Here is a 26,843-nt window from a genome sequence, read left to right as displayed (position 1 = left end):
GTAGACACGATCCAGATGATCTGCTGAAGTTTAAACTGAACTTCAGAATAGGGAAGAAAGAGGATTTAAGTGACTTTAAATGGGGTGTGTTTTTTTTTTTTCTGGTTTCTGGTGTTTATTTGGATGGTAGGGTCAGAATTTGTTGCACCGTACATGAATATTTAGGTTTGTGGTGCTGTAATGGTGTGGCAGATATTTTCTTGGCGCACTTTGGACCCCTTGGGACCAACTGAGCATCATTTAAAGGAACCTAATCCAAGGGAGGAACCATTGTTGTGTCTACACATAACTTTGGTACTAGCAGCCTGTTGCAAAAATGCATGATTTATTTCCATGTCTTTAGTTCAATCTGCAAAAAATGCCAAAGATAGCACAGTTTGACAGGCATAAAACAGTATTTGTGCATCAACAAGCTGATTCCCAAAGAGCTATTAACTGAAAACTTGGCATATCTCAGTGTGGTGTGCAGTCTGTCCAAGTGGAGGACAAAAAAGAACCACGAGGAATAAAATGAATCCTATCTACTGAAAACGTACAGTATCTAAAGTTCATTACCTTAATAAATAAGACAAAGACCTGACACAGGACTGAGCGATACATCTATCAGTGCGCCCCAGGGCAGCTGTGGCTACAATGTAGCTTGCCATCGCCAGTGTGTGTGAATGGGTGAATGACTGAATGTAGTGTGAAGCGCTTTGGGGTCCTTAGGGACTAGAAAAGCGCTATACAAATGCAGGCTATCTAGACCTTCAGTGGATCCATCTACTGTTCACTGAAAGCACTTCAGAAATAGCTTCAGTGGAAAGGTGGAGAAACGCCTGAGGTATGCCAAACATCACAAAAACTGGACTGAAAACCAGTGACAACAGGTGGAGGCTCTGCCTCTGGCTTCATTTCAGTCAAAGGTGTTGGAGATCTTGTGAAAATCTACAGAATTATGAACACAGAAAAGTGCCGTCAAATTCTGATCCACTGTGCAATACCATCTGGAAAACGTTTTATTGGCAATGGCTTCATTTTTTAGCACGACAATGATCCCAAACACATAGCAAATGCAGTACAAATATAACTGGATAGAAAAACAGTGAAGCATTCGTGGATTGGCCTCCCCAGAGCCCAGACCTCATCATTATTGAAGCAGTGTGGGATCATGTGGACAGAGAACAGAACAAAAGGCATCCAACATCCAAAGAAGAGCTTTGAAGAAGCCTGGAAAACTATTCCAGAAAACTATTTAAACAAAATACAGGAAAGCTGCCTAAGAGAGTTCACGCTTTGTTAAAGAATGAATGTGATCCTTCTAACAAGTTGTTCCCAATTCACACTATTTTCTCCTAGAAAAAATTGTAAATAAAATACTTTATAAAGACGCTGCACTGTCATGGACTGCGAAACCTTGGCGGTCCAAACAATGTAACTCAGTGTGACGTTTAATGTCAAACTGCTCGCAGCCAGATGGTCATACGATGCAACAGATGTGGAAAATCACGCTGTTCCTGGACAGGTCTGTGTGCGCACAAGGAGGCTCGCCAAGTCTAACTTATACTCGAGTCACCGTCGACACCGACAACTGACACCGATGAGGGATATCAGTGTGATCATTATCTGCACAGGAACAGCATAGATATAAAGGATTATGCTCTACAATATGACCAAGGTAAGAGTCTTTGAACTTGATGAAAAACACTAATATTCATTTAAAAGTTATGTGAAGCCACAAAAAGTGTCTGGATTCAGAAAACAGCTGACATGTTGCTTTCATTGCCATCTGCTTTTGTTCTTTCCGATGATAGAGTATCAGAGCAAACCTGTGGAAATCTTCCATCTTTCATGAGGGAGAAACACCTCCTGTATACCTGACAACAACACACACACACACACACACACTCAAACTCAAAGGTAAGCAAACCTCAGCAGGCACCTTGTAAAGCTGTTCAAACAACCCAAACCAATGAAACGCTATAAACGAGCAGGACGCCATGAAGGGACTGACAGAATGATTTACAGGCATTTACATATTCAGAGACTGTAAACTTCACAGCAGTCTTTTAAATTAATTGTGATTAGTTGCGAAAAGGTCAAAGGTCACCTGAGAGGTAATTCTGTAATCCTCCACATCAAAGGTCTCCATAGATCCTCAAAGCATTCATGGTGTAACTGTGAATCACTGCGTGAGGTGACGTGCAGTATTTCAGTAGGAATAGGGACGCGTCCCCCATTTGGCGTGCTTGATAACCCACCCGGTAGACATCACACCGTGAAACCTGACAGTCTCATGTAACCTGTTACACATGTTACACCAATCAGAAGTGATTTTTCTGGACTGTTGCATCAGTTGTTTACTGCCGATTTTCCGTCAGGCACCATTAGTTTGTTGCATCATTGCCAATCGCTGTGAATGGATGACGACTTGCCGCAACATCTGCTCCTCCCTTAATCTTTGTTTTAACCTGTTTTTTTTTTCCCTTTAGCTGTTTATTTCAAACCGCTTCAACTACCTTTCACCCATTTGAGAAATTACTTGCGTTAGTTTTGTCAGTGTTAATTTTAAAGGTGGTGCACGCGGGCCCAAAAAGACATCGTGGCATCCAGAGGGAAAGCCTCAGCCTCCACGCCCTCATCTCCACGCTGTGATTGGATGATCCCCGAAGTGTTGGCTCATGTTCCTTCATATGTTTCTTAATCATTTAGAGGTAAACAGGAGACACATGAATGATTCGTGGAGATTTTGGGCACCAGCCGCTTCAGGAAGACATTAATCAGGTGAGCACCCGGTAACTCCTGATCGCTAGATTACAGTAGAAACAGTTTTGCTTAAGTGTCTGCATCCTGTGTTAGCTCATAAGTCTTGGTGGCCATGTTTTCTTCATTGGCTAGCGCTGCAACCTTTATGAGCACTTTTGTTCTACATGAAATGGAGCTCTGTTCAGCTTAGGCTGCACATTTACATGCCACAAATAGAAATGGTGTGGTGCATGGAAACATGCACAAACCCACACACACAATTCCAGCAGCTGTTTATTGAACGTTTGATAATATTATGCACAGTCTCGTCACAGCTCTGTGGGGGGGTGTAAAAACTTTGTATATGAGGTTGCGAGGCTATTGAGGGTGTCATACTTGAACAGTTAAAGGCAAAAGAGGCTGAAAGGTAAGACGATTTCTGTTCATAACAATATGAATAAAGGGTGAGAGGTGTATCATTACTGAATTAATCAGCTGTAACTCATTCTGTTTATGATATTTCTAACATTAGCCAGCTGTTATTAGTAAAAAAAAAAATTAAATAAGACTTCAGTTTTACTTGCAGCATCAGGATGTTCACTTGGGTATTGAAGAGGTTATTCTTCACGCGTTCATTTATCTCTGGCTCAAGTGTCAAAAATACAAAAATAGGTGCCGTGCTGCTGTAAATGCAAACGCATGTATTGTGACAGTATAACTCCCAATATAGCAACAAAATTAGCCACACATAACTTAAGCTTAAAGAGACACAGTAAAGTAAAATGTTAAAGCAGCAGTAGGATAGCAACAGCTCTATGTCAACTCGCCTCTACCAACCATCACCCTGAAACACTTCAATACTGTGTTCCTGCTTGACTCTTGATTCTAACGGGCCTTGCTGGCCTCTTATCTTACAGATCTTTGCACATCTTCTCAATACTTCCCTTTCTGATCTAGTTGAGAGGTCATGGAGGTTTTCTACATCAATTCGTCTCTGCTCTTCATCTCTCACAGACCGCTCAACTCCACTGCGGTTGAGAAGACAGTGTATGAGTCCTGCAGAAACATGCCTGCCGTACTTATCTGGTATCTGAGCATGCAGTTCACTAACATGTTCCTAGGCATCCCAGCCAACGTCACGGTGCTGTGGCTCATCCACAAGAACAAACGCGACTCTTCCACCTCTGACATCTTCATCCTTCATCTGGCAGTTCTGGACGTCCTCTTCTGTCTCATCCCTCCCCTGGAGCTCGTAAACCTCGTCTTCCTCACCACGACTACCAGCACCTGGTACGTCCTGCGCTTCTTCTACGGCATCAAAGACTCCTCGCCCCTCTTCCTTTCTTGCATCTGCCTGGACCGCTACATGGCCGTGGTCCACCCCATCATCTTCACTAAGCTCAAAGACCGTCTGCACAGGGCAGTCCTGGCCATTGTGGTCTGGCTGATCATTCTGGTCTACGCAGCTGCCAAATGCGCAGGAAACATCGTTAACTTCGACAAGGTTTTCACGGTGATGATCCTCGGAGCGTTCGCCTTCATGGTGTACTGCAACGTAGCGATCCTCTGGGTGCTGAGGCAGTCGCGGCCTGGCGGAGATGCCATGCATCCCGTGAAGAAGAAAGCCTTCAAGATGGTCCTCATTATCCTGGCCATCATAGTGTTCAACTACTTCCCACCTGTCGCACTCTTCCCGTTCAAAGAGTACTTTTCCCCCGATGTGTTTCGCTGCTATATTCACTACATCGCCTTCGGCTTGATGGACTTCAGCAGCACCATTCAGCCTGTGCTGTATCTGTCCAAGGAGGGGCTGCCATGGAGCATCACCTGCAGCCAGAGGAGCAACACTTAAATCCAGCGGGGCTACATGTATGTTGGATGTATTCGAACAAATGTACTGCTCCTGCTTGATTGCATGTTGAAAATTATGATTAATGAAACATTTACCAATGAGGTAAATAGATCTAAGCGCCCTACAAGACCCCAGAATTTTGAAGTTCTTGGTTTAATTAACAAGAAAGGTCAGACCTACAGATAGCTCTGAAATAATACATCTTTAAGGGCTGTGGGAAGTTATAAAAATCATTGTTATTTTACTAGATTTCATAGGATAATTAATAAAGGAATGAGTATCTTAGAGGTTAGTTAGTGACACCCTCAAACAGCAGTTACAGTGGGTGCTGTCAGTAGGTGTGCTGTGACACTTTATGTGATTTCACTCTGCCACTGTAACATTTTCTTTAATTCAATTTTTTAAAAGAAAACCATGCACACCTATTTCTTTATATATCTGATTAAATAAACATGCATGCCCTTTTCGTCCTCGCGTGTAGCCATGTCCTCAGTTTGAGTCGCAAACTACAAGGAATCTAATGCACATGAGCGCAGACAACAGAGACTAATTGCATTTAAGGCAACGAGGAACACCAGCGATAAAATATCATGTTTGGAAATCAGGCAAAAACAATGGTGGACAGATATGAGTACACGTTGGTGAGATGATGTCGCCGCTTCCTTTTGGCAATATTTTACATATTCAAACCTCAGATACCTGCAGTCTGACCGCGATGAGGCAACAGGTCATAAATCCCTTTCATAAAGATGATAAATTTTCACATGCAGCCTCCCTTAAAATTCACGGTGCCATGATCTTCCCTTTAAATTCACACAAATACTTGATACTGGTAGCAGCAGTGGAACATTTGATGGTGTTGTGGAAAATCTAACAATAACCTGCAACACACCCAGTGAGCTTGATTTGAAGTGGGTTTAGTAAACGCACTGCAATGTGGAGAGAGCATCCCAGTGAAACACTAGGTCCATCTGAATTGTGGCCACCGCCCTAACATCTTATATACAGAGACACAGACAAAGAACATTCCACAAACTCTTACATGTTGGCCCTCTCACGGGGGGGGGCTATACCTCCTCCCTCACAGAGCCAATTATGACCTTGTTTTCTGCTTGATCCCTGATAAGCAGAAGGAGTCCCACTATCTGTTTAACGTCTCCCATTACAATGGAGTGCTCTTACTATAGTAAAGTGAGAAAGTGATATTACTGTAACTAATGTGATATGATTAAATATGTGATTAATACACGAGAAAAGAAATCTGCCACCACAATGGCTGAAAGGACTTGAACCTAGAAGACAGGGAATGTGTAACCATTTTGCACAGAAGCTATTATCTAATTATTCAAGGCTCCTTATTTTATGATTTTAAAATAAACTTTTTTTTTTAAATTATCAGTAAAACCTACACTCAGTAACTCTTAGGCGGGTTTTTTTTCTAAATGTATTAAAATCCAAAAATGAAGCTCCAATTTTCTCACATTTGTTTAGTAGAAATCACTCTAGCTGCGCTTACAGCCCAGTCTTTATGTTTCTGCAAGCATTGCACACCTGGATTCTAGCACTGTTACATACCTATCAATGCATGAGACACTTCAGTGAAAGTAAAATCAGTTCACCTTACCACAATCTGAATACCACACTGTGGTGTGTTTTATTTTCATCGTGCACTGAATGCGTTTGAATGTTTCTGTGTTTTTTGTGCTTTTTTTTAAACGTATAAAAGCTCAATAAAACATGAAAATCTGTTTTCGTTAATGCATCTCTTTAATTTAGACACAGATTACACAAACAGGCTTTAAGTAGCACACAGGCGGACAAATCTGTTCATATAAACTGATATACAACAAGCAGGTACCACAACAATCATGAAGATGGGCTTTTACCCAGCCGTAATGTAACTGTTAGCAAGCCTAAGCTAATCCTCTAAGATCAGCATGACTTACAAAACAGTTACAATATTTATAGAAACATTCTTTTAGTGACGTTATTACACAGATACATTCCTCTCAGGTCAAAGGATCATGTGCTAACTCTATAGTTAAAGCTATATACAGCATTAAATTAATCTAATTTGACCACGCTGCTTATTATTAAGTGAATGTGCCTGTGAGTGACATAATTATAGTGTTATTCTGGTTAAATTAAAAATTTTAGACAGAGCCACTGTTGAAGTTAATCTTGTAGCAACGACTTAGTGTCTTAAACAAAGTCAATAATTTGTCTTTCAAAGTAAAGCATTTTTAAAAACAAGTCACCATAATGGTAACATAGAGGTACATTAAAAAAAAACAGTGTGTTATGACAGACAGGGCTACAAAGGAAACAGATTTTCTTCCATTGACAATACATTAATACAGCACAGACTGGACAACAGTGTATTGCACTGAAACACACACACACACACGCACACGCACACACGCACACACACACACACACATGCACGCACACACGCACACACACACACACACCAGTATCAGTAGTTGCACAAATTAATGTTAACTTCAGTTCCACTTACAGGCTTTTTAGAGCTTTTAACCACAGCTCACAGTACTGCAGTACTGTGAAGAAACCTTCAGTCTGTTGTTTTCATGCCAGAATTAAATGATAGATTTTTTTTCTGCAGATGAGGCTTTAGAGGTTCATACAATGAAGCAGGACTTGGGCTTATCAAGGTAACTTCAGGATTAACCCTGTGTTTTAGCATTAACGGGGTTCATGCTGAAACACGTGGTTAACGGGGGTATATCACTGGGGGTTTATCACTACGGTAACTCCAGAGGGAATAATCTTTCAGATCAAACTCCACTGACCAATCAACTCTCTGGAAAACTGGATCAACAATCCTGGAAGATCCCTCAGTGCAACGACACTAAGAATGTTTGTAGTTTTTAAAGACCATCTAAAATCTTTATATTTATGTGACAAGCACCAGTAAGAAATACTATAAGATTATTATATGCACATTTTTTCCTTTATTACAACCATATTATGACAATGTAACAATATTATTGTTTTATAAGCATTCATATATGGTCAACATATATGATCCTAGAGAGGGCGGTGTGTTCAAATCTGCAGGCCGGATAGTTTGGCTTTTATTTTCTATTACATTTTAAGTTTTTAAATTATGATAAGCCAAGTGATGGAGTCGTGACCAGCGCCCTTGCAACCCTGAACTGGATTTTGTTTTTTCAATAGATGGAGAATTTATGAGACACTAGCAGTACAGCATTTACATTAGGAGTTTGTGCTTAGTGGCTCTAGACGACTTTGGCACCTGAAGTCACAACTGGCTCTGTTGCTTATGTAAATGCAAGTTTTTTTTCTGCTTTCTGATCAAGTTAGAAATCCGCCACTTACTCAGCGTCTTGTCTCACATCCTTTCACTGGAATTCCCCCTAAGCTGAGATATAAAAGGTGACAGCTCATGCACCTCATTTACATGTAGTACACTCAAACTCCGTCTGCAGAAGTAGGCAGCTAGATGTGCTTAAAAAGCCCTAAAAAAGCTTGTAAGTGTACCATTATCGCATTGACTACAGTCACATACAGCACTCATTGTCAGTTTTTAAATGACTCACCTCCTACAGTTTTAATTTCTAAGGGTGTCTGAAAGCATCTCTGAGGCTGCGGGTCGGTCCGAGTTCCTTTCAGCCCGACACGTGTCTCCTTCACTCTGAGCCTCCTGCTCTTTTGTTACGTGCATCTTCAGGTGCTTCTTCAGGGAGGACTGGTCAGTGTAGGTCTTCCCGCACTGACTACAGAGGAAGATCTTCTCCTTGGTGTGGACTAGCTCATGTCTCTTCAGGTGACCGGACCTGCTAAAGTTCTTGCTACAGTATGAGCAGCTGTACTCCTTCTCGCCCGTGTGAGTCCTCTGGTGCAATTTAAGGCTGCTGGCCACTGTAAACTTCTTGCCGCACTCGTTGCAGCTGTACGGTCTTTCCCCCGTGTGCATCCGCATGTGGATGGTGAGGTGGCCCGCCTGGCTGAAGGTCTTCTTGCACAGCTCGCAGCTGTACGGCCTCTCTCCAGTGTGGATCCTGTAATGTGTTTTCAGGTCACCCAGGCCATTGAACCTCTTACCACACTGGGCGCAGCAATACGGCTTCTCACCGGTGTGGATCCGCTCATGGATGCGCAGGTTTCCCGCGTTGCTGAATGTTTTGCCACACTCCTGGCAGCCGTATGGCCTCTCCCCGGTGTGGGTCCGCAGGTGGACTTTCAGCTGGTTGTGTTCGTTGAAGCGTTTCCCGCAATGCGAACAACAATATGGCTTCTCTCCGGTGTGGCTGCGTTTGTGTATCCGGAGCTGGCTGGGGTGAGCGTAGGTTTTACTGCACAGATTGCAGCTGTAGGGTCTTTCTCCCGTGTGAGTGCGCTTGTGGGCTTTGAGGAGGTCGGCCCGGCTGAAGCATTTTCCGCAGTAGCTGCAGCTGTGAGCCTTCTCGCCGCTGTGGGTCTTGATGTGAATGTTGAGCGAGGTCGCTCGACTAAACGTTTTGGGACAGGTGGGACAACGCAAAAAGTTGTCACAAACTTCTAAAAACTCCTCTACAGGAACAGCAGGTAAATCGTCTCCTTTAGGGGTCACTGCTTCTGGCTCAGACACATGCCTCGTCCCCACCGCTGAATCCCCCTCTGCTTCTGGGTAATTTTTTGACGCATACTTCAGTTCATGCTGGTGGAAACTGTCCCCATTCTGCTCCTCTTCCTCAGTCTTTATGAACTGACCGTCCTGCATGTATTGATCTGAAACAATGGTGACTTTAACATCGCCTTCATCACCACCGTACTCATGCCTGGGCTCCGGGGATGGCTGCTGATGTGCGTATTCATCACGACTGTCACACCTGACCTCTGTGCTCTCATTTTTTATTGGCTTCATTGTCATATTCAGAAGCACTGACGCCTGAGAGAGATCAATAGCCTGGCTTTCATCCATATCTGACTTTATGGATATCCCAGTTTCCATACCTGTTGAGTTCACACACAGATGCTGTACTGTGTGGTTAGTCTGCAGAAAAAGGGTTGAAGGTGGCAACTCCCCCCTCATCTTTTCTTTGCTCTTCCTCTTGACGCTCTTCTTGTCACTGCTGCATATGGACACCTTGAACATACCATTGGGATGACTCCCCCATTCTGCAGCTGAGAAGTTTTCAGTGGCCTCTTCTTCATGTAGATCTGTGAATTTCAAGCAAAATAATGAGCAAAGCAGCAGCTTTTAACACAGCTAAATGTATGAATAGTATACATTAGTAAGTAGAACTGACCTAACCCCACTGACTGCATGTCTCTGGACTGTGGGAGAACATCAAACTGCACACTGAAAAGCCCCGGCCAGATGGTCGATTTGAACTCAGGACCTTGCTGTGAGGCAACAGTACTTTCTTGCTATGTTTGCACATGTTTCAATAAATCCCTGCATCTACTTTCAATTTTTTCTGGCAAAAAATATAAATAAATGATAGGTTGCTCAAGACGTTTCCATTGTACTGTATTTTTTGCTGGTTCTATACTAATTAGCATCCATACTATACACAGTATTACTACTACATATTACAGTAGACATAATTGTCCTTTACAGCGTTGGCTATAAATGCATTGTGCGGTGAATTTGCGCATCAAAAATCTATTTTATGCACAAATATATAAATCCAACTGCTTAAACTATTGTTTGTTTGTTTGTTTATTTTATAATTATGGTCATTTTATTTGGGGGAAGGCCTAAACCTCTTAGCACAAAATCTGCTTTTTACCTCATAAACATTTTGGCACTGAAACTAATTGCTGTGTTCTTTACTGATAAATAATTGGACAGTTTTGCCAATTATTCAGTCATTCTTTTGGCAACAAACAGTTGAAATAAGTTAAGTTTAATATTCATAATTGATAGAGGATTCAGTTTTCTTCTCATATTTTATTTTCTTCTTCCGGCTGCTCCCTGTAGGTGTCACCACAGTTGAACATCTGCTTCCTCTCTGTCCCTAGCATTCTCCTCTGTCACACCAACCCTCTGCCATGTCCTCCTTCACTACATCTACGATTCTCCTTTGAGGTCTTCCTCTTTTCCTCCTGCCTGGTAGCCCCAGCTCTTCATCATCCTTTGTCCAGTATATCCACTATCCCTCATCAAACCATCTCAACCTCACTTGTCTAACTTTGTCTCCAAACTAAACCTGAGCTTCCAGTCAAAGAAGTAAAGTAATCAGCTGAAGTTGTAGCTGTAAAACATGCACAGCTCCATTATTTGCATGTAAATGTTCATGGGTATAGTGTCACGTGGTTCCCTTGTACATAAGTCTATCTGATGATGGTCCAGGGCATGCTTTAACTAACATGTCATGAGCGACAGCAGGTCACCATACCTCCAGGTGCAGACTCTGTGCTTGTCTGTGCAAAAAGCAGCCGCTTCAGGCCCTCGTTTTCAGACTCGATCCTTTGTATTGTGCCCTGGTACTCGGACAGTGTCCGGTCGACTGAGTCCAGGATGTCGCTCACCGTGGCTTTAAAAATCTCATTCAGTGAAGACTCTAGGAACGTTTTTAGATCCACGGTCTTGGCCATTGTAGCCTGAGCGGACACAGCTGCACACACTTCACCAGATGTGTGTTTGCGCAAGGTTGAAAGTCTCTGGGTAAAAGTGGGTGTGTGCGAGCCTGCTGCCGTGTGCGGAACAAACAAAGCAGAGACAGCGAGGAGAGGACGATTCTGCTTGTAAGACGACTCCCAGGTTTGTAGCGCCCCTGCTGGTGTGGAGGGCAATTGACTGTTTGTGTTTGTACAATAGTGTTAAAGTTTCTTTAACAGCAACAAACGTACTTGTAGGAGCAGTAATAATCCGCATTACCCCAGCGGCAAGGATGTTCACCTAAAATGTTAGGTAATACTAATATTTTGATACCAAAGGCCATCCTGATGCTAATAATGCTAATAAATTTCTAGAGTATAGGTAACAAAGCAGTTCCTGGGATTCATATTTATATGTTAAATATATAAACCAACTTAACGGTATAAAAATGGTAACAGGGAATAAAAGCTTCAGTAAAACATCAGTTATTCGTTAGCAAACTCTTGCTATGAGTTACTGCAGTTAATGTGTTCGCTAACTGCTAACGAAGCTAACAGAGTGCTAATGCTAATAATATTAATGCCATTTAGAGACATTTAGAGATAAAAATTGACATGTTAATATAGCTATCACCGGACATTTTTATGTATATATTTGTAGGGCTTTCAATAAAATTCTTCATCTTTAGTTGCAAATTAAATTGAATGAAACTACCATAGATAGTTGCTCACCTCCCATTTTTTCGTATGTATACAGGAAACAGACTAACGTAAAGAAACATTTTATTTTATGAGCATTTTTCATGACTGACATGGGCAATTTTCACAAATGTAACACATATGTCAAAGTGCAGGCCTGTGCAGTCACAGACAGCTCCTTCATGGTACTGCAGCAAGGTGCCAATAATAACAATTAGATAGTATAGCTAAACATTTACACTTTTCATTCATAAACACAGAATTTGTATACACCCAAATACAGGCTATCCTCTTGCTTGGTACTTGTTGGACTGGCTTCTGTGAAAGTGCTGAGTAGACAACTGCTAAAGGAAACATTACATTTGCAAGTCAGTATCCAGCCAACCTACCAGGAAAACAGTAACAGTGAAGTGTAGCTCTACTGAACAAGAAACATTATAGACATAGAAAACCAATAAATGCAATTTAAGTATAATAAAAGTGCTATAAGGTCGTAAAACAGACAAAGTTGAATGATTTCTCTATTGATACCTTGAAAAGGTCTATAGCTAGATTACATTGACATTACATTGATTATTGTTGCTCTATGTTTATAATAGATACTTGTGCTTGTGCTAGTTTTAGTTAAACAGGTGTATGATTGGATATGGTGGTATCATTTGTAGGCCATTAACTCTAGAAATTATACACAAACAACACCTGTCTCAACGGTTATTCTCGCTTTGTCACACGCAGTTTTTTGCTGGTTTTACAACTAGTGAGATACAGAGAGGCCAATTTACGTGGTTCCTCACCCCAAGTTTTTTTTTTTTTTTTGTAAGATATTTCTTTGCATTTTACACCAGTGAAATAAAATGCATACGCACAACTCTCTGAGTGATTTGATGCTAAATATAGGATGAATTGATGTGTGAGAGAGGAATGTCTTAAAAAATGTCTTGTATGTGTCAAACAGGCTTTTCTGCTCACAGTTGGCACCAGCAGAAAGAGTAACTGCTAATGAGTCTGGATACCTTCTGGTTTTTCCACATTGTTCCTAGTGGCATCTGAAAGAATGAAGTCGGGCCACTCCCCTTACCTCACTGGTGTCTCTGTGGTTGTGTGTGTATGTGTGTGTGTTTGCATGCATGCCTTTAGGCCAGTGGGGCGGGGGCCAGGCCTCTCAGGTGTCCTTTTAGTTCCTGAGTCATCTGCCAATCACAATGAACCTTTCCTTCCTCCTTGTTGCTGCCATTCAGCAGATCTTTTCCTCCTTTCCCTCCCTTTACTTGCTGTTCAGAGTGAAAAAAACGACGCAGGGAGACGTAACCACGAGTTTGGTCTAGTTAATATGGACAGGAAGCATGATGAAGAAGGTAAGGGAAGATGGTCCAGACTTGGGCTTGTAACCTACACTTAAAGGCTGCTAGGTGGATATGAGACTTGTTTGCTATACACAGCTCTGAGGCTTACTTGCAGGCTTCTCTGTGTCTGCGTGTTGAGTGGCTGTTTCTGTGAGTGCACAGCGATATAAAGCCGGTATAACACAGTGGTTTGCTTTTCTCTCCACAGGACTTAAGAACTCACAAGCTGGCTGATCATATGATGTCGCTTTAAAGAACCCAGAGGGGGTAAGTCACGCTTCACATTTGAAAATATTCCTCCTATAATGAGATTGGTTTTACTTTTATTTCTCTGAATACTATTATTATTATTAAGCCATTTCAAAACTTTTACTTCATTCGATGTGCCTGTGTTCCCTTTTTTCCCTCTAGTATCTTTTTTTCCGTTACCATTTATACTTCTCCTTTAATTTGTGTTAACCATCCCCCTAGCATGTAATTTTGGTGAGTATATTCCCATGCAATCTAAGCAACTTCTCGTGACCACACTCAGCTCAGTCAGAATATGTCTAAATGTTTTGGCTGAAGTCACCAAGTTTTATTCTTGTTCTCTCTTTTATTGTGTCTGAGGAATGTTTCCGCAAAGCTTCACAGCCGTCTGGCTTTCACTGGTAAAGTTTTTATCATCAACAATGCTACCGCATATAATCTGGTGCAAAACTGTTGCTGTATGAAACAAAAGTCTATCAAGGAGAGATTGAAATCAGGACAGCGCCATCGATGTTCAATGTGTGAGGGCTGCCCGTTACTTTTTAATTTTTATACCGTGCATTTTTATTACCGTCTGGAGAAATTAAAAGAAAAAGAAAAGCAACAATTTAAGCATTTTGTTTTCAAACACAATCTGACTCATTTAGAGTTTTCTCTCTTTGTTGCCTCCCATAATGTAGCACTTGCTGCACGCTAACAGGAACTGAGAAGTGAGCACCCACACAGGAAATGTGGTCTATCCCGGATGTTGGTTATCTGACGTGAATAAAATAATGAAGATAGACAGAAACTTTTCAATAAAAAGGCATTTTCCAGAGAGAGAGTGGCATAGATGAAGGTGACATTAAAGTAGTTGAATAATACTGATTATTATTTCCTCCCAAAGTGCAAAGGCAGGTGGTATTTTGGCCTCTGTGTTGACAGGAGAGACATCCATGACACTCTTTTGTTTGTGTCGATAACAAGCATTGTAATTAAAGCAGAGACCCGGCTTTATCCACAAGCCAGGTTCGCAGTGCGATTTGGCGATAAAACGATAAACGCAGAATGCAGACAGTTAAACTGCTCACCAGAAGCAACCCCTCAGCCCCTCCCTAGGCCTCGATTCTCTATCCTCACCATGTACACCTCTGACTCTCTCTTGCTTGGCTGATTTTCTGTGGTCAGGAAGTACAAGCGTGCTTCTGTGACATTTTACTTAAAGCTTGTTGCACTGCATAACTGCAAACACACACCAAGAGTTTGAGATCCTTGCCAAATGAACATGATGGGATAAAAATAAAATTACAGACAAAACTGGATTATGTTGCCATACAAGTGGTGAGTGCAGTTTAACTATAATGATAATCTGTATTTGAATGGCGGCAGTTTCTTTACAACTAAATATAGCAGCGTTTTATGAATGGCTTTTTTGTCTGTCAGCTAATCATCTCCCCCCGGGGGTGTTTCTCCATTTTCTTTTTAATGCGAGATTCAAAGAGCTTTAAAACGTGGTAGTAGTTTGATCTTTTGTATTTTTTTCCTTTTTTTAAAATTGTTACAGATCTGTGAAAGGCAGCACCCGGAAGGGGGCTCACCTTAAAAAGTTCCTGTCTGTCATTTGGCCAACGAGGACATTTTGTAGCCATACATCTGCAGATTTTACACCTCTCACCACAACCCACAAATACACTGATAACTACTGAGAGGCGCTTATGGAGGAGGACAGCTTGTGCACCTCTCAGACAGTTGCTACAGATTCAGTGCTTCAGCAAGAATCGAGTAACTGTATAGATCATCAGTCCATCAATTGGGAAGAGGAGGCAGCAGCATTGTCGGATCAGGCCAATCTCAGCCCTAAGAAGGGCTGTGATGCCTCTGAGGAGGCGGAACAGTGGGGCCAAATGATGTGGCCAGTGTGTCATGTCAACTGTACCAGCCCCCCACTTTCCTTTGCTACAGTTCAATGGGACATGCCCGATCCCGCTGCAGAGCAGCCTCTGCTCATGACTGACAGCAGCTCAGCCAATGAGCTGGACTTTGAGGATGTCAGCGCTGTGACGAATGAAGGCAGCACTTCCCCATCACTTCACGAGTCTCAAGAGGATGTCAGCGCTGAGCTTTTCAAAGCGGAGAGCAGGGAGGAAGAAGCTGGCCTCGATCCACAACCTCTGAATTCAGAACCTGAGTGGACAGGAAGTGACACTGACGTAAGGTTTTTTATTTATTTATTTATTTTTAGATAGATAAATAAATAAAGATAGATGGATATAAAGAAGGTGTATGTGAGGTTGTTAGGTTGTTTAGGATTTTCTTTTTCCTGAGTGAATGTTCACACATTTACCTACAGTTTCCTGTATCGTTAACCCTTTCTTTACTGAGCATAACTCAGCATCTCTGTCTTTGGGTTGCTGTGGCAGGTTGAGCAGAGTTAGGTGGATCAGGGTGGATGTAATGTTAGTCAGATGAGCCTCAGCATGTATCTTCCTGCTCGCAAACCCACGGGCAATCACAAGTTTTTCTCTCGCAACTAATGTTCAGTGGCTCGTCTTGCAATTTTCAGCCATGTGATGCTGCAGATGTGCAAGAGCTGGAGACACGGTGGAAAGAAGACGAGCTGGTAGAGAGTAATAACGGTATGTATCACTCAGAGTTGTTGTTAAACATTCATGGCCTTGATGGCTTGCCTTTCAGTAATATTTTCTATAAGTTAACTGCATGCAGTCGTATTCACACGCTTCTAGTCCCATTGAGAGCAGAATCGGAAGAAGAGGAGGGTCGCTCAGTGACATCACATCCCGCTGAAACTGAGGAACTAATCGATACTGCTCTGGGAACTGGAAGCTCGGATGAATATGTGGACAGCTTTGTAGATTTAAAGCTAGAAGAGGAACAGAAAGACTCCTGTGTTCTGCTGACTGGGCAGGAGGAGTCAGGAGAGTCGGAGGAAAAGCGAACTTCAGCAAATGGTGACAAAACCGAGGAAGAGAACGAGCAGTGGGGCGAGGTAGAAGAAGGGCAGAGTGAGGCAAACGCATCCTGCAGTGAAGAAAGTGTCATTTGTCTGATGAATGTGTGAGTATCATGAGCTTGAAAAAGAGGAACAGGAAGCATGTGCTAACATTAAACCCACTGAGTGAAAAGTGTGAATAAATCATCTGTAAAACGCTGTTGATATTCTATACCGTCGCTTGATTCTGAAACCAAAAAGAACTCGGTATGTTTAACACCGATTGCATGACAGAACATCGTTTAATCATTTCTGACACCAAGTCAGCAATGATTTTTCAAAAAAAGCTTTCTGGGTGAGGTCGACTTATTACAGTAACTAAATAAAACCAAGAAAAATCTTTAAGTCTACAAGATTGAGAACTTGACATTGTTCACAACATGTCAGTAAATTTAAAGGAGATTTGTTCAGCATTTAATGAAAAATGAAAATGAAAAATATGTTTGCAGAATGTCAGCTCAAATATAATTATCACATTATTTTTCTTAACAAGAGTGTGACTGGGTATTAGGTCCATACTGAAAGAACCAGAGACTTAATTTTGCCAGAACATCTTGAAAGTACTAGCAAATGTTGTCTCGTCTCCCGAGAGGAGGATGTTTTCACACCCATACAAAAATTTCTGCTTTCTGACCAAAGTATCAAATTCTTACTGACCTTTTGATAGTCAATTCTGCATTTTATTTAAATTCAGGTAACAAAATCTGCCACAATCATACTCTCAGCTACTCCTGTCTTCCTCAAAGGGGGTCGACAAAGAAGGATCCACGCTAGCTTTTGACCCCATGAGGCTGGGTTTGGGTCTCCTCCCAGTCCCAATTCTACATTGCTCACTCAGAAAATTTAAGTTATTCTGACTGCTGTCCATTCTCAAGAAACAATTTCTCCTAATTTAACCATGTAGTCTAAACTGTATGCAGATTTTCTAAGGAAACGACTTTGCATAATTTTTTAAAGAAATGTTAATCTAGATATTATGAGGAGGGAGTTGCATAGCAACATAACAGCTCCTATGCAACATAACGATTTCTGTGCAACTGAGTGTGGTGGCGATATATTTTGATATATTTCCTGGTAATTTCTAATAATAGCTCAATACTGCTTTTAATAATAAATGCCACCACTGTTGAATTTTAGGTGATGATTATTAGAATAGTAGGTAGTTAAACTGTAAAAATAGAACAATGATGGCACTGACACCTATCAAATAGTGCTATCACAACTCCAAAAGACCCGAAGATTGTGGTTGGTATGTAATGGTATGTCTTTAACGCCTACGTGCTGTTAGCTAAATATACTTCTTTGACCGAAGACCTCCTACTCCTCATCTGGGTTTTTGTGATATAACACTTAATGGTTACTAATACACAGTTTCTCAGCTGCATTTTGATGTTTCTATGTTGCATTTAAATTATTTTGTCATCTAACACCAAACAAGTTGCGAGCATGATCGCTAAGAGCAGCTTTATTTAAAGTAGTGGTGTTGACAGAAGCCACACAGAGAAACAAGTCAGTAAATATCATGCAGAAGAGGTTGATTGACATCTCTGGCCCTCGCTAACTGCGTATCCTTCCATTGTGTCATGCAAGTTTTGTTTTTTTACTGTATAGTATTTTTTGCAATAACTGCACTGCATATTTCGTGCACTTTTTAGGGAGGTACATCCAGAGCCCCTTCCAACTGATGACACTGGAGTGTCGACAGAGGCAGATAAGCTAGTGGATCTGCCACCCCCAGAGCTTTTGGAGGAAAGCCTGCAGTTCAGCGCTGAAGAGGACCAAGAGATACTGAACCAGTTACATGAAGATCTCACCAGTCGGACAGAAATGTGTGAAGATGTCGAACAGAACGTGGAGCCTGAACAGCCAGAAGCTGTGGACAATGACGAGGGAGCAGCGTTACAGGTTTTAGAAAATGCAGAGAGGATAGAAAACAAACAAGAGCTGGTTGAAAAACTGGAGGATTTAAATTGTTTAGAGCAACAAGACTGTGTTCAAACAGCTTTGCAGGACACAGACGCTTCACTGCAGCTTGAGGTGCAGGACAGAGAGCCCGAGCATCTCGAGGTGACTGAAAACCCAGAGCAGATACCAGTAGAGGGGTCACATGAAACCGAGGAAGACGCTGACCACTTAGAACCACCCCAGCATCTGGAAGAGTCACCAGAGATGGAACTGACAGACCAGGTAATCCAACCTGACGATGCAGAGCAGCCAGAGGAGTCTCCTCAGTTGGAGCAGGCTGTTTGTGTTGAAGCTGAAGACCCTGGAAAGGCAGGGCAGCAAGAAGAGACAGCGCCTTCAGAAGACGATAAGGAACCAGTAAATACAACCGAAACTCAGGAGTTAAATGAGGAGGAAAAACAGGGTGAGACTTCAGATCTAACAGAAGATGTTAGGGGGACTGAGGATGGAGATTTAGAAACAGTAGTGGCAAACGGAAAGCAGCCCACGTCCCTGGAGACAGCGGTGCCTCTTATGAATGGAGGCGAGGTGGACAGAGAGAAGGCCCGCATCCTCGCTGAAAAGCTGTTCAAGTTGGACGAGATTCAACGTGGAGATGTGGTGAAGCACTTAGACAAAGAGTAAGAGTATATATTTTAATAGATTTGAATCATTTTAGTCTTTTGGTGGTGGCGCCACAGAAGAGCTCCAAGATCCGTATGTTTGCAAATGTGTGCTCAAACACAACAGATTATATCTATGTTAAATTTTATTTTTGTGACACATTTACAGTTTCCAACTTGTGAAACGCTTTAAATTAACTATAACCAGGTTACTTAAATCCATGTTCAAATGCTAAAGAAATCCAGAAGTGGAGACTTCGACAAATCTTCACACCTTTTTAAATGCAAAAGCATCCATTATTATTATGATTATATTATAATTTAAGCGTGCATACGTGTAGTAAATATCTCATAATTTTAATCTACATTGAGTCCTATCTGTTTTTGTGCAGAATACTTTTAAAAATGTAAAAGAAAATTCTGAATTTTGGACTAAATACTAGGACATATGTTTGTGTCTATGCTAGCTACCACCTCTCACCACTGCCAGGTGACAGAAGTAGGCTATGACGCACATATTATATGCTTTTTTTAAGTCAGCATATGGGTTTCACATTTTTTCAGATGTATATATAAATGAAAAAAAAAAGTTAAAAAATGTTACTAATCATCTAGTTTTCTGCCAAAGGCGGTGGGCCACTGCTATATATTGTATATTTTAAATTATTTCATTTATGATCTTAAATCATCATAATTTGCCCAAAAGAGACAACTTTGCGTTGTTTCGAAGGTGCTGATTTACTCTCAGCACCTTAGGGTTAGGTGCTGAGAGCAGGCAAGAGCAGCCAGGGATCGCACACCAACCCTCTGAGTAGCAGATGACCTCCTCTACCTCCTCAGTTGCAGCCACCCCAAACATATGAAACCTTAAGACCTAAAAGGCCCGCCTGAATTAAAACTCACTCTTCCCTCAAATTGAAAAAGCCTCATAACATTGAGTCACTGAAGCTGTTGCGGAGTGGGGTTGGGTAAGGAGGTTTGAGTGTGTTAATGCTTTGCCGTTGTATTGAAGAAGTCAGTATTTTTTCGTAACACCACATCCTTCCCCATGAAATAAAATTACAGATGAATGTGGCAGATAAATAAAGCGGTGACAGTGCTGACGTAGTTTATTTTTTCTTCTTCTCTCTTTTATTTATTTATCAATTGTTTTTATTTAGTAACGACTTCAGCCGCGCTGTCGGAGAGGAATACCTGAAGTTCTTTGACTTCACCGGCCAAACTCTGGATCACTCCCTGAGGTAATAAAACAAACAGAAGCTTGGATTGCCTCCACCGACATCTCCTTTTAAAACGGAGAGGTTCAGAGAGCGTCTCCTAGTCATTTTCTTTCTTTCTTAGGTCTTTTCTCAAAGTGGTGGTGCTGATAGGAGAGACGCAGGAGAGAGAGCGCGTGCTGCAGCATTTCTCCTGCCGCTTCCATCAGTGCAACCCTGACTCCTTTTCCTCCTCGGGTGAGCCTGTTGTGTCGTGCTGCGAGATACAGAGATAGGAACTTACATTTAACAGATTCTTGCGTCAACATCACTTTTCTGTTTTTTTAATGTCCTCAGGGGCTGTGTTGGCTCTGACATGTGCCCTGATGCTTCTCAACACTGACTTGCATGGACAGGTAGCAGACATTTGTGGCATTTAGAGCAATCATTGTAAACTTTGTGCTGTAATCAAACATGTGTTGTGTGTGTTGACAGCATGTAGGAAAATCCATGTCGTCTTCTAAGTTTGTGTCAAACCTGGATGGAATGAATGATGGAGTGAACTTCAACAAGGATCTCTTGAAAGTAATACTTTCCTAGATTTTCAGTTTTTCCTTTGGAGAGCTCCTTGAGAAAAGTTCAGTCCTGATTGATGAAGCTTTTTCTCTCTTTGCAGAGTCTTTACAACTCCATAAAGAACGAGCCGCTGGAATGGGCTGTGTAAGTAAAGCGATTGTGCGTTAGTCCTCCTCGATTTTAATGCGTGATCTCACTCGCATATTCTTCCATTTTATGTCAAAGTGATGAGGATGAGCTGAAGAACGTGGTGAATGAAGATCCGGGCGACAATCCACGGCTGCGCTCAAAGGTTAACCCCTTCCTGGACATTCCTCATGACAAAAAGGCTGCCGTCGTCAAAAACGGGTTTCTCCAGAGAAAGCTACACGCTGACATCGATGGCAAACGCAGTGAGTGCGACACAGATACACATCTGAGATTCACGCTGCAGCTTTAGATACACCATCTACACATTACAGCTACAGAAGCTGCTCATGCCACGAAGCTCCCAGTGCACTGTTTCTGTGCACCAGAGGAGGTTTGGAGCTCTGCAGTTATTATGTCAGCAGAGCGTTGCTGACTTTTGCTCACAAAGCGCCTCAGCACACTGTGACTTCACGTGGTCTTCCACTTTGTGGCTAAGTTGCTGTGATGCCTAAATGCTTCCACTTTGCAATAATTCCACTTCCACAACTAGTCATGAAATATCTGTGAGTTAGGGACTTCCTAACAAAGTATTCCTTCCTCAGGATGTTTTCCATGTTTTAGAACAGATAAATAAGGTATGTTTTATCCCATCTGGTCTGAAACTTTGAATTTGAATTTGAAACTGTAGATTTTAAACAATAAAAGTGAAACTGAAAAGACTAAATCTGCTCTGGAAACCAACAAAATCTTAAATTAATTTGAAAATAAACTAAAAATAATCCCCTAAACTTTACTCTTTACTTGCCTCAAACATATAACGCTCTTAAAAAAATGGAAATAAATGTATAGATGTGCGCATGAGTACAGTTATTTTGAATTATCAAGAATATTTTGTAAATCGTTTGACGTTTTATCGTTCCAGTCTGTGCCTCAAAGTTACCGCTTAACCTCGTGAGGCAGAACTCTTACTTGTAACACCTCAAACTGAGAATGAAGCAGATGGTACAGTGGTGTAACGAGATTTTACAGTCACTGGCCACTTTATTGAGTACACAGGTTCAACTGCTCGGTAACACTAAGATCTAACCATCCAGTCGCATAGCAAAAACTCATGTGAATAAGATCACACAATGAAGTTCAAAACAAACATTAGAATGAAATGAGATGAGGTTGGTTGTTCGTGACAGACGGGATCATCTCATATTTCAGAAACTGCTGACCTTCTGGGATTTTCCCCACACAACCACCTCTAGGGTTTACAGTAAATGGGCTGAAAAAAGGAGACAGTAAGCAGCAGTTGATGCCAGAGGTCAGATGTATTGATGCAGCAGCTGAGTGATGCTGTCATGTCAGCGTAAAGCGTAATCTCTGAGGAATGTTTCCAGCAAATTGTTGAATCTGTGCCATGAAGACTTAAAGCAGGTCTGAAAGCAAAAGCAAAGTGAAACTAATAAACTTCCCACGAGGGTTTATTTAACTAAACTGTGATTTAGTGATGCAGTCAGATATTGTTTTGAACGCTTAGCTGTAAAAGGCTAAGTGTTCAAAACAACGCTTAGCCTTCCCTGCCGGGCGGTCGGCACGGACACCTCAGTTTATAAATGCAAGAAGTTGAGAATGAGGCGATGTAGGATTTGAAATTGACACCATAGGTGCATCTACTAAAGATCTCGAAAAACAGTTTTGAATCTCAGTGACCTTGAACAAGATTTTCAGAATGTTTTGAAAATCTTGTGAATGCGATAATTTGAGAAGGAAATCAGCTATGATTTTGAGATTTATACCATATGTGCATCTGAAGGCTGAGGGCTAACGCTGGCAGCCACCAGTATTTCTTTGCAGGAGGAGGTTTGGCGAATTTTAAAGAAGTTAACGTCTCCTTTGCATGAGTTTTGTTACTAAATGCTGGATGCTTCTGTGTGGTAGCACCATGGGGAAAGAGAAGCTGGAAGACTTTTGATGGAGTGCTTAAAGGAATGGTCCTTTACTTACAGAAGGTCAGTAACTCCATTCCTGCTTTGTTAATAGTGTAACAGAGTCTATTATACAGAATATAGCATTATTTCCTGTGTTTTGTGATTGTGCGTTTCTTTATGTTCCTTCTTATGTGTTAGAATGATTATCGAAGGGATCAGCACATTATAGAGGAGGTGGTGAGCGTGCATCACTCTCTGGCTGAACCAGCAGCTGATTACACCAAGAAGCCACACGTCTTCCGTTTGCAGACGGCCGACTGGAGGGTTTTTCTCTTTCAGGCCTCGTAAGTCGCAGCACGTCCAAGCCGAGCATACATATGCGGGTTTGTGCCAAAGAGTCCAACGGCCGGTGTCAGAACAGCCATTTGTTTTTCTTGTCAGGTCCAAAGCGGAGATGAATTCGTGGATCAGCCGCATCAACTTAGTCTCGGCTCTTCACTCGTCGCCTCCGTTCCCCGCTGCCGTCGGCTCCCAGAGGAAGTTCCGCAGACCGATCCTCCCCGCATCGCAGTCGGCTGAGACTCTGGTACACACACACCGAGCTGTCCACTCAGACAAACCACCACTTTGTGTTTGTGTTTTGCTGTGGACATGCTTCATTAACCTTCACGTGACTGAACTTTTTGCTCACTAGAAGTGACAGAGTAGGCCTGTTATATTTTAATTTGTTTTTAATGGCTCTATTTGTGCTTCCTTTAGTCTAGAATAATGTTCTAATGTATTTATTTACGGTTTTCAATCATCTTGAGACAAAATGGAGTTAAAAATAGCAAATTAGGTTTATTTAGATAACCCTTGTCTTTTACTTCTCATAAAACAAGTGTTCCTTCGCTCGATAATATTAGAAAAATGTACATTTTAATGTATTTTGGTGTCTCCCACAGCCAGCATAAACATAAACGCTACAGTGATATCATTTCTTTGGTTCTTAAGTCCTGTTTTGAAGATTAGCCTTTTCTGCGATCTTTGTTTCAAAAAAACGGATAACACGAGGAGGAGCTGGTTAGACTGGGAATCCACTGACTCAGTTGTCAGCAAATAAACATACCACAGATAATCCTCCATTTTGAATTTATACAAAATAAACCTCATTTTTTTTGTCATTATGAGCTGAAATGAGAGAGAATTAGACTCATCAGGAAAGAGTTTGACCTCCAGATAGAATGCAGGTTTTAGGCCAGTCCACATGGGTTTTATTTTTTCCAACCTGGGAGCTACGTCCATGTGTTACACCAGCGATGTGTAACTCGTTTTACATCGCCCACTTTGACCTTAAGTGGGGCAGACCAGTGAAAATCCCCTTTTCAGTGTAAAGAAGTTTAACTACACATTGAATCCCTCAGATATTGTCATAGGAGAAAAAAAGAAGTGCAGTTACAAAAATGCTGCTGTAGTAAATGGATGAAAGCTGTCAGCATGACTCTTTGGGCTTAAATTGTAAGAAATAGATGTGTAAAATTACAGAAAAAGGTTCTAGCAGATATGTCTCGATGCATGCTCAATCACCCGGGTAAGGAAATCTGTTCTAGGAACTAATTCATTCGTGACTTCACTAAATGTTTGTTTTGTTTGATATTTTATCAACAGCACAAGTTGTAAAATCTATGAAAATACAGTAAAGTACAGAAGTCTATGCCCTCCTTATAATTTTCCACTGGGCCAGTTTGGCCCCCCAGCCCTATGTTTGACACCCCTACTGTCTGTGGTGGCTGTAAATATTGAAACCATTAGAGGCATTTTATACATTTTGTATTTCAGTAGACGCATAGTGTGTCCAGCTATAGTGTGTCCGATAGTGCTTCTCTGCTGTTGTTTCTGTTGGTTCCTCACCAGTGTTTGTGTCACATTTATTTACATGAAGCCTCTCATGTGTTCCCTGTGCAGGAGCATCAGCTTCAGTCTCATGCAAAAATGCTGGAGTCCTTCAAGGTGGACCTCGAAAACCAGCAGCAAAGCACGCTGGACAGCAAAAAGGCCAAAGCCCGGGATATGGAGGAGCACCTGCAGTACCTGCAGCATGAGGTGAGATGGACCCAGGATTTTATATCCATATATGATTATTAATTGAGCCACTCATCAGCCTGTGTCCCACAGATATGTCGCTATGAGACCTACATTCGGGTGCTGGAGGGGTGGAAGAGCGTGAAAAAGACAGGCGACAGCGAGTTAAACGCACCAGACCTGAACTCGTTTGATAAAGCTGTATGCGCTGACTCTCTGGGAGAGGAAGATGATGTGGATGGCATGCTTAAAAAGTCCCACTCAAGCCCTTCTCTGGAATTGGAGGTGGCGCCTGCAGCAGTGGTCAAAGTCAGACGAAACATCTCTGAGAGACGGACGTATCGCAAGCCCATCATTCCCCGATGGAACAAAGAGGTCTGAAAGCTGCTTCGCTCACAGATCACACGACCAGTTTATATCCTTTGAAAGTTTAGATTCATGCACGCCGGAGGTGCGCTGACGTTACTCTTTTTTTAGTTTGTGGAAGCACCGAGCAGAGAACAAAGAAACACCCAAGTCTCATCTAAAAACTGCCTTAGCAACTTATTGATCTTGTGCACTTTTCAATAAAGATAAACCTCAGGTAATCCATAACCTTCAAACTCCCTCAGGACCGAGGGGAGACCCTGACCTAATTTTTTGAGTGACTTAAATTCCTGGACCTAATTTATTTAGTATTGTTTTAATTTTTGAATTTGAATTTTTGTTTTTCGGTACTCAGAATGGCACAGATGTTTTTCACCGTGCTTTGCACCACAAGAGGGTACTGTAGCACAGGATATTGCGCTGTGATATCGCCCTGCTGTCCTGTCTGTTGTGAAGTGGTTTTTCTAAAGAATCCTCATTGCACTTTTGTTTTTCTATACCATATGTATGAAATGTTTATTTTCTCTCTCTGTTACATGTTTTGTTCAAATGAAAGGTTCCTTTTCCACAATAAAATATAACTTACATTTATTATTCAGTATTCTGGAGACACTTTTGGTTTCAGCTCCTGTTATTTATCATCACTTTTTAGCACATTTTCAAGACAACCTTGTTTTTATAGACACAAATGCCGTCACTGATATTAGAATATCTGCCATAAAGCTCAGAGATACTTGTGTGGCACTTGTTTTCACAACAAAATGAATCTGAATCGATTTTTGGACTGTAATTTATTTGTTTTGTGCCGTCTTACATATCTTATAATTGTATTTTTGATCCGTTAAAGACTAAAAGTTTAATTGATTTTATTAGTTACCCCTAATACGGTTAAACGTGTGTGTTTGTTGGTTGGATTTCTGGCCAGTGTACTCTGTTAGTTTGACGACAAAATGCACACTGCATCTTAGCTCCTCTATTTTTGTTTTTAACTACAAAACTCGGTCATAATGGACTCATCAGCCATGTTATTGGGCACACATTGTCAGTACCTCGCTGGATCCAGATTCCTCAGAGATTTTGGGCTATAGTAACATGAAAGCGTCACACAGGTGCTGCAGATTTGTCAGCTGCACATCCAGGATGTGAACCTCCCGTTCCACCAGATTCTAAAGGTGCTTTTATGAACTGAGACCTGATGACTGGAGGCCATTTGAGTACAGTGAGCTCCTTGTCATGTTTATGAAACCAGTTTGAGATCATTTGAGTTTGAGCTGGGATCAGCATAGTCAACAGCAATAATCAGGTAGGCTGTGGTGTTTAAACAATGCTCAGCTGGTACTAAGTGGTCCAAAGCATGCCTAGAAATTATCCCCCCTCCCCATTATGCTACCATCAGCTGCCTGAACCCATCCATGGTTCAGGCTGCTGGGTCAGTGCTTTCATGTTGTGTACTCCAACCTGCGTCCCTACCATCCAGATATAACAGCAGAAATATAGACTCATCAGACCAGGAATTGGTTTTCCAATAGCCTCAGTTTCCTGTTCTTAGCTGACAGGAGTGGAATCCGCTCTTCTGCAGCTGAAGCCCATCTGCTTCAAGGTT

At 41.7% G+C, this 26,843-nt stretch overlaps 2 protein-coding genes across 6 annotated transcripts; one reads left to right on the top strand and one right to left on the bottom strand.

Moving 5' to 3' along the window:
* Positions 1-6,324: 6,324 nt before the first annotated feature.
* On the bottom strand, positions 6,325-11,161 carry LOC101470641 (uncharacterized). Of its 2 annotated transcripts, none has more exons than XM_004538035.6 (2): positions 10,948-11,161; positions 6,325-9,763 (listed from the first exon to the last, which is right to left on the bottom strand). In XM_004538035.6, the coding sequence occupies exons 1-2, from the start codon at positions 11,144-11,146 to the stop codon at positions 8,172-8,174; spliced, it is 1,791 nt and encodes a 596-aa protein (XP_004538092.1). In that variant the 5' UTR covers positions 11,147-11,161; the 3' UTR covers positions 6,325-8,171. The 2 variants fall into 2 exon arrangements, with proteins under 2 accessions (XP_004538092.1, XP_012772215.1); XM_012916761.3 differs by lacking the exon at positions 10,948-11,161 and adding an exon at positions 9,853-10,940.
* Positions 11,162-11,173: 12 nt separating this feature from the next.
* Positions 11,174-25,852, top strand: LOC101469209 (uncharacterized). Of its 4 annotated transcripts, none has more exons than XM_004538028.6 (18): positions 11,174-11,312; positions 13,128-13,203; positions 13,400-13,458; positions 14,984-15,629; positions 15,983-16,055; positions 16,164-16,494; positions 18,085-19,014; positions 20,157-20,237; positions 20,338-20,450; positions 20,550-20,608; positions 20,688-20,777; positions 20,869-20,912; positions 20,994-21,160; positions 22,824-22,894; positions 23,012-23,157; positions 23,255-23,399; positions 24,758-24,895; positions 24,968-25,852. In XM_004538028.6, exons 4-18 carry the CDS (start codon positions 15,135-15,137, stop codon positions 25,253-25,255), a joined length of 3,171 nt encoding a protein of 1,056 aa, XP_004538085.2. In that variant the 5' UTR covers positions 11,174-11,312; positions 13,128-13,203; positions 13,400-13,458; positions 14,984-15,134; the 3' UTR covers positions 25,256-25,852. The 4 variants fall into 4 exon arrangements, with proteins under 4 accessions (XP_004538085.2, XP_012772203.2, XP_004538087.2 ...); XM_012916749.3 differs by lacking the exon at positions 11,174-11,312 and adding an exon at positions 11,326-11,462 and having other exon boundaries at positions 16,179-16,494; XM_004538030.4 differs by lacking the exon at positions 11,174-11,312 and adding an exon at positions 11,326-11,462.
* Positions 25,853-26,843: the final 991 nt, after the last annotated feature.

This window comes from Maylandia zebra, linkage group LG7 (genome assembly GCF_041146795.1).
Source record: "Maylandia zebra isolate NMK-2024a linkage group LG7, Mzebra_GT3a, whole genome shotgun sequence".
Lineage (NCBI taxonomy): Eukaryota > Metazoa > Chordata > Actinopteri > Cichliformes > Cichlidae > Maylandia > Maylandia zebra.
This window is presented reverse-complemented; position numbering and strand designations above follow the sequence as displayed.

Excerpts from the sequence above, each read along its gene's own strand:
- LOC101469209 (XM_004538028.6), top strand. The coding sequence starts at position 15,135 with ATGGAGGAGGACAGCTTGTGCACCTCTCAGACAGTTGCTACAGATTCA. Across the intron at positions 20,451-20,549 it reads TGACTCCTTTTCCTCCTCGG|GGGCTGTGTTGGCTCTGACA; the intron begins GTGAGCCTGTTG and ends TAATGTCCTCAG. Across the intron at positions 23,158-23,254 it reads GTTTTTCTCTTTCAGGCCTC|GTCCAAAGCGGAGATGAATT; the intron begins GTAAGTCGCAGC and ends TTTTCTTGTCAG.
- LOC101470641 (XM_004538035.6), bottom strand. The coding sequence starts at position 11,146 with ATGGCCAAGACCGTGGATCTAAAAACGTTCCTAGAGTCTTCACTGAAT. Across the intron at positions 9,764-10,947 it reads CACAGAGTCTGCACCTGGAG|ATCTACATGAAGAAGAGGCC; the intron begins GTATGGTGACCT and ends TGAAATTCACAG.